The sequence below is a fragment of the Vollenhovia emeryi genome, unplaced genomic scaffold (genome assembly GCF_000949405.1).
Source record: "Vollenhovia emeryi isolate VEMERY1.0 unplaced genomic scaffold, V.emery_V1.0 DF939169.1, whole genome shotgun sequence".
Classification (NCBI taxonomy): Eukaryota; Metazoa; Arthropoda; class Insecta; order Hymenoptera; family Formicidae; genus Vollenhovia; species Vollenhovia emeryi.
Window position 1 is genome coordinate 1 of NW_011967197.1, and position 6,397 is coordinate 6,397.

Sequence of the window (6,397 nt, forward strand, 5' to 3'; positions counted from 1 at the left end):
CCCCGTAACGTACGTACCGGCACGGTGGCCCGAACGATATTGCAGCGAATGGAAAGTTCCTCGACCTCGGAGCGCGGTAGCGGTCGCGGCGGCTCGAGACAAACAAGCGACGATCGCTGCGGCGCGCGGCGGCTCGAGTGACGTCACTGCGGCGCGCGGCGGCTCGAGACAAACATGCGACGATCGCTGCGGCGCGCGGCGGCTCGAGTGACGTCACTGCGGCGCGCCGGCGCGCGGCGGCTCGAGCCAGACGAGCGGCGAGCCGCGCCGTAGTTGAACGTGCGTCGCGTTGTCCTTCGAATTGCCGTACGAACGGCACGGAATTACGTGCGTGATCCTGTCGTTGACGTCTTCTTCGTTTCTTGTAGTGTGCACTTGGCGATGCGGAAAGAGAATGGCCGTGGAATGGCCGTCTACCGTAGAGGAGAGCCGCGAATTCGTCGATTGTCTTTTCCAACGGACGTGTGAATTTAAGTGCGCGCTTATTTTAGAGCCCTCGATTGGATACGCGTTTTCAAGATTCGCGGGTACACGTTAATCCGTGTGCGCGAATTTAAGGTACCTTCGTTCACGTGTACCTGTGTATGTGACGTATCCGTGTGTGTGTGTGTGTGTGTGTGTGTGTGTGTGTGTGTGTGTGTGTGTGTGTGTGTGTGTGTGATACGTGCGCAAATATTTATGAAAATTTAATGAAAGTTTCTCCGTTTCTGCATATGTGGTTCGACGTATGTACGCGCATAATTCCAGCGTTCCAAGTTTTATCCAGACTTTGTCACATAATTCTCAAAATATTTCTTTGTTTAGGTATACGCGGGCTACACGTTTACGCGCGTCACATACACGGATACTCGCGTACACGTTCGCGGATTCGCGCAAGTACAGATCATTTTACCGGCTACGAAATATTTCGAGAGATATTTCGGATGATTGTCGAATACATAAGAATTGACTGTGAACGAGCCTTAATGCGTGGCTACAAAGCGAGTCACAGTCGTAAGAATAATCGACTGCGATTGGTCAATTTCGTCAGACACATAAGAATTGACCAATCATCGTAGTATCGCGGGGGCCGACGGTTATCGGCGCTGGTCTGTTCATGAAGCATCGCGGTCATTCGATTGGCTCGCGTAAATCTGTGGCGTAAGTAATCCAGTAATTTCACCTAAAGCCTCCGTTACAATGATTCTCGGTTCTGTCTACAATGGTCGTACAGTTGTATCGATGGTCGCTTGAGCAGTCGCAAAGCAGTCGTAGTCGTAGTCGCTCGAATAGGTTCAATTCCTATTCCAACGACCACGACTGCGATTTATTGCCGCGACGGACCAATCAGAGAATAGTGTTATATGTCGTGTGTCATTATATATCGAATATATCGTGGGAAAATACCTCAAAAACAGAAAATCGGTTTCAGTTATACATCGATACGACCCAATCCATGACTCTACGATTCTAATGGCCGATTTTTTCACTTCCCGATAAAATTATCCGGAGGTTAATCTCAAGTTTTAGCCAATCACGTGCATGGATCTGGTAGTTTATCTCCTGGTTAACTTTAACCGCAACATAACTGGATGTGAAGAAATCGGGCATAAGACTGCGACTATTGTAGACAGAACCGAGAATCATTGTAGCGGAGGCTTGCTCGAAGACGCTCCCTCGTAATCCGAGACACCTTCGTATTTTCGCGGCCAAGTTGCGTCGCAGAGAGCAGCCAGTCCGGGGCCGTCGCTCGCGGCGCTCATCGTCCAATCCGCATCGATCGATGCCGCCGCGTGTAAAATCTGCGCGCACGTACACGTAGACGTGCGCGCGCGTCAATGCGCGTCAACAATCGCCGCGACGACGACCACCGCCAGTCCGCGAGTCCCGTACGTTTTCTTCGCGGCCGAGGCTCGAGACGTGGTTCTCCGGGCGCCGCGTGAATCCGCCGCCCCGCGAACACGGCGGGGAATGACGCGCGCGGACACGGCACCGCGCGACGACGAAGGTGGCGCGATTAGTAGCGGCGTAGCGCGCGCGCGACCCCCGACTCCGTCCCGCCGCGATGCCGTCGCCGAGCCGTCTGGACGCGGTCTACCGGAGCATCCTGCTCACCAAGTTCTTCACCAAGGGCTGGGGCAACCCGCAAAATCTGCGAAGGTGAGCGACTTGCCCCCCCGCTATCCTAACCTTTCGCGTCCTTGCGTCACTTGTTGAACGCCCCCGCGATTGACCGCGAGTTGACTTCCATCGTTATCTTCGCTATCTATAATCGCTCCCCGAACGGCGATAGATATGTGGGTCGAATGACTCAGCGCTATTACCGTCCACCTCTGTCAATGGGGGTTGACTTCGATTAGAGAGAGACAATTGGTGAATCGACTCACTGCCTATCTGTTTCTTAACCAGCCGCAGCTGGAAAGTGAGTTGAATCGTGATTGAAGTTGATTTGCATTGACAAAAACTGGAAGATTGCGGATCAACTTCAGACGGATCGTTCGTCTTTGATGCAAAACGCTTGGAACGATTGTTCACCGCCTCCTACTCTTTTCTAGCACTGTAGACCGACACTCGGCACTCAAGATTTACTCTGTGAGCAACGAAAGAATGTGAATCGCCAGTGGTTGATCAACGACAAAACGAATTAGACGACTCTGGACTGGCAGGCGGTTTCTTTATTTAACAATAAAAGTCTTTCTTCTTGTCGCCAGCAATGTTCTTTATTTAAATCCGACGTTTACGGATTGCGGTTCTTCTCAAGGAATTCAACAACAATATTACGTCGTTGATATTAAACCAAAAAGCACAAGAGTTTGGCATCCGTCTCTGGGCGTTTCGGAGGACTGTGTTGAATTCCTCGCGAAGGTCGAAACGTCGGATTTAAATAAAGAAACTGTTCGCCAGCCTAAAGTCGTCTAACAATTCTTTTCATCGTTGCTCTACGAAGTTACGTTTGGTGGTAATATTTCTCTCTGGCGACCCCAACTGGACGCACGTGACCTCCCATACAGCACCGAAGCTTTCAGAAACATTTCAGAAAACATTGTTGCAATGTTTCTGAAGTGTTTTGGCGCTGTGTGGGCTTTGTAGTATTTAAATATCACTCTGGTTCTAAACGGGTATCTCAGTGTCCAAATAATTTTGTTTCAGAATCTTTGAATTCAGGAAAGTCATCGCGAACCGGGAGGCGTGCTACAACATGATACCGTTCGACTACCCGATAGAGATAACGAAAGTACTCGGCACTTTTCTGACAATGCAGGCTCCACTGTTGTAAAAAAAAAAAGATTATGACACATGTGTTCCTGTCCGTAGGACGAAATTTGGTCGGACTGTCATATAATCGAGGGTCGATTCGAGTCGCCTTTTGAAAAGCACCTCCCAGGGATAATGCCGGACAAGACCAAGCTGGCGTACTTTCAGGTGGTTCTACCGCCCAAATGGAGCTCCCACAAGATGAAGCCGGTTTGTTTACACCTGGCGGGAACGGGCGACCACGTATGTAGCGTTGCTTCTCTGCGCCACCTTTCGAAGCACGTCCATTCCTGCCAAGATATTTACATTACTTTACTTATTAACTAGTTTTTTTGGCGACGTAGAAATCTTATCGCCAAACCGCTACTCAAGGAATCCGGGATAGCGTCGATACTGCTGGAGAATCCGTTTTACGGCCTGAGAAAGCCAGTTGATCAAATGTAAGAACCCGTTAACTGGAAGATTTGTAGAGTACAGAGTTACGTAGTCGGGGCTGGGGGGCTTCTCCTCACCGCACTGCCGTTTTTCAGACGGTCCAGTTTGCACAACGTGTGCGACATTTTTATCATGGGGGGCTGCCTGATAATGGAGTCGATCGTCTTGCTAAATTGGTGCGAGCGGCAAGGATTCGGTCCTTTGGCTCTCACCGGACTGTCAATGGGCGGACACGTTAGTTTAAAAGAAAAAAAACTCTAACAAGATAAAAGTGAGCCTTGTCACGTTACGCGCATCTTAAATATCTTGTCCCTTTCAGATGGCATCCTTAGCGGCTACTAATTGGCCGAAGCCAATCTCATTGGTACCCTGTCTGTCGTGGTCAACCGCTTCGCCCGTATTTACGGAAGGAGTAATGAGCGCATCGATCAACTGGGCACTATTGGAAACGCAATATTTCTCGGACGAAATGTACCAAAATGATCTCGCGAAAATGGTGAAAATTATCGATCACGACGTGAGTGCGCGACATTTGTAATTCTGCGGATAAATGTCCCTCGGAGCTTCATTCTTGTACAATATTTCAGGATGCTTTTTTAGCCGGCCAACATTTCGCGAAGCATTATCCTGCGAGCATGAAGAGGGTAGACAAGCTGAGAGAAGAGAGTAACGGAGACAATAATACTACGGGTGATGCAACCAGTACAAATTCTATCGATAATCCTAGCGGCGTTAACGTTACCGCCGAGTCCAAAAGTGATAGCAGTCAGTTGCAGTGTCTGATTGCGGAGGAGAAGGCGGCGGCCAAAATATTTCCCCTGAACCTGATTTCCAGCAAGTTTAAACCGAAGGAATCGAATGCTCTCAAGGGTAGGTGTCGGTCTCGTCCGATTAACTTGAGTATTTGTGTACGTTCTGTTAATTTTACGTTTGTGAATGAAAGAGTTTACAATACTTGAGATGCACACATCTCTTAATTTTCTTGCGATGAAAGTTAAATGAGTTTAAATACTTATTTACATGTTGTTTGTTATCTGTTAGCTTTACGTTCGATGGTGTCCTAGACAGCATGTAAGCGTGGTTTTTATGCGATTGTTGTCTTTCCTGTGACAGGAGTTTGCTTATTACCAGTGCCGAAGCATCCGCTGTTTTCAGACAACAAGTGGCGCGAGCACGAAGCGTTGCAATTTATGCGCGGCATAATGGACGAGTGCACGCACTTGACAAATTTCGAGAAGCCGGTTGACACGGAATTGATCATCGCCGTGTGCGCCAAGAATGACGCTTACGTACCGCGAGACAGTTGCATGAGTCTGGAAACCATCTGGCCGGGGGCTGAGATTCGTTACATCGACGCTGGACACGTTAGTGCGTACCTTCTTCATCAGAAAGTCTTCAGGTATTGGAAAATCTGTTACAGCCCCTTCCTCATCTCCAATCTAGGAAAATCTCATCAGTACGTGTGTTCTATTTCAGATCTACAATAGCGGAATGTATCCAGCGATCTTTGAAAAAGTATCCTGTGGAGATCAGTTGATAACTTTGCAAATTGCACTACAATGGATGTACATTATCTCGAGACTGTCGTAAATGTGACTAGGTAACGAAATATTTTTTTCCAAATTTATGATCGACTACATTTTTCTACGCTTAGAGATCTCGGTGTGCACAAACATGATCTATTTTTAAATCGTGGTAACTATCTGCTACAAAAGAGTACAACTGTTCCAGTCAATTTAATCGAGTATAATCATTGATGTTAATATTAGTGCATAGAATGAGTTAGCTGCCAATAAAACAAGTGTTCCTATATTAAAACAATAATGCAGTAGACACAAGGTCTTCACACTCATATTCACGTGTGTGAGGTATTCTATTTTAACTCAAGAAATCAAATAACTCAAACTATAGTTGATTAGGAAAACATGTTACAAATTACTTGGTTTCTAGGAAGACGCGAAGCGGTGATTTTAGTTTGAGCTCGACTCGTCCTCGAAATCGACTACTTTGCTCGTTCAAGCTAAACCATATAAAGTTCTTGTGATACGATTCCCCTTGATACTCTGATATTTTTTGTAGAAATATAAAAGCAATGCCATTCACATAAAAGTACATCTTACGAGATATTTGATGTCGCACTACGTTAGAATGAAGTACTAAATATTTCTTAAGCTATATTAATGCCTCACGAATTTTACACGTGGAATATTAGGGAAAGTTGTAAATTGTAAAAATTTATACGGTTTATTTTGAGGAAAGTGAAACTTGTATAACTTCGAGGATGCTAGACGAGATCAAACTAGGGTCACTATTTCATAGTGGATTTGCTCAAAGCCAAGTAACTCTTGTCCGTTCGCATGAAAATTGAACACGGCACATCTATATGTAAATAAATAGATATATATATATATGTATATATATATGTAAACTTACACGGTCGGTCTCGCACGCGTGTACTAGCTACGCTTACACTTGGCGCGAGACACTACCGTGTCTCGTGATACGTAAATTTCTAAAATTTACACCGATTTGCAACGAACCACAATTTTTTGTTGTTTTTTGTAAATCACTGATATTCAAATATACATTGTATAGCTGAGAAGTGTATATTGAAAGATACAATATACTCAGTATATTTTATATGTTATGTAATGTAATAATATATGCAATAATAAATTACATGTATATGTACGTAGCAATAATGTTCCTAAGATGTGCGAAATAGCAT

At 45.9% G+C, this 6,397-nt stretch overlaps 1 protein-coding gene across 3 annotated transcripts; it reads left to right on the forward strand.

Moving 5' to 3' along the window:
* Positions 1–783: 783 nt before the first annotated feature.
* LOC105563922 (uncharacterized protein C4orf29) lies at positions 784–6,093 on the forward strand. 3 transcript variants are annotated; one of them, XM_012015926.1, is made up of 9 exons: positions 784–1,140; positions 3,130–3,214; positions 3,295–3,477; positions 3,562–3,674; positions 3,765–3,903; positions 3,989–4,186; positions 4,257–4,539; positions 4,783–5,068; positions 5,146–6,093. In XM_012015926.1, exons 1-9 carry the CDS (start codon positions 1,097–1,099, stop codon positions 5,204–5,206), a joined length of 1,392 nt encoding a protein of 463 aa, XP_011871316.1. In that variant the 5' UTR covers positions 784–1,096; the 3' UTR covers positions 5,207–6,093. The 3 variants fall into 3 exon arrangements, with proteins under 3 accessions (XP_011871316.1, XP_011871315.1, XP_011871314.1); XM_012015925.1 differs by lacking the exon at positions 784–1,140 and adding an exon at positions 1,697–2,139 and having other exon boundaries at positions 4,825–5,068; XM_012015924.1 differs by lacking the exon at positions 784–1,140 and adding an exon at positions 1,700–2,139.
* Positions 6,094–6,397: the final 304 nt, after the last annotated feature.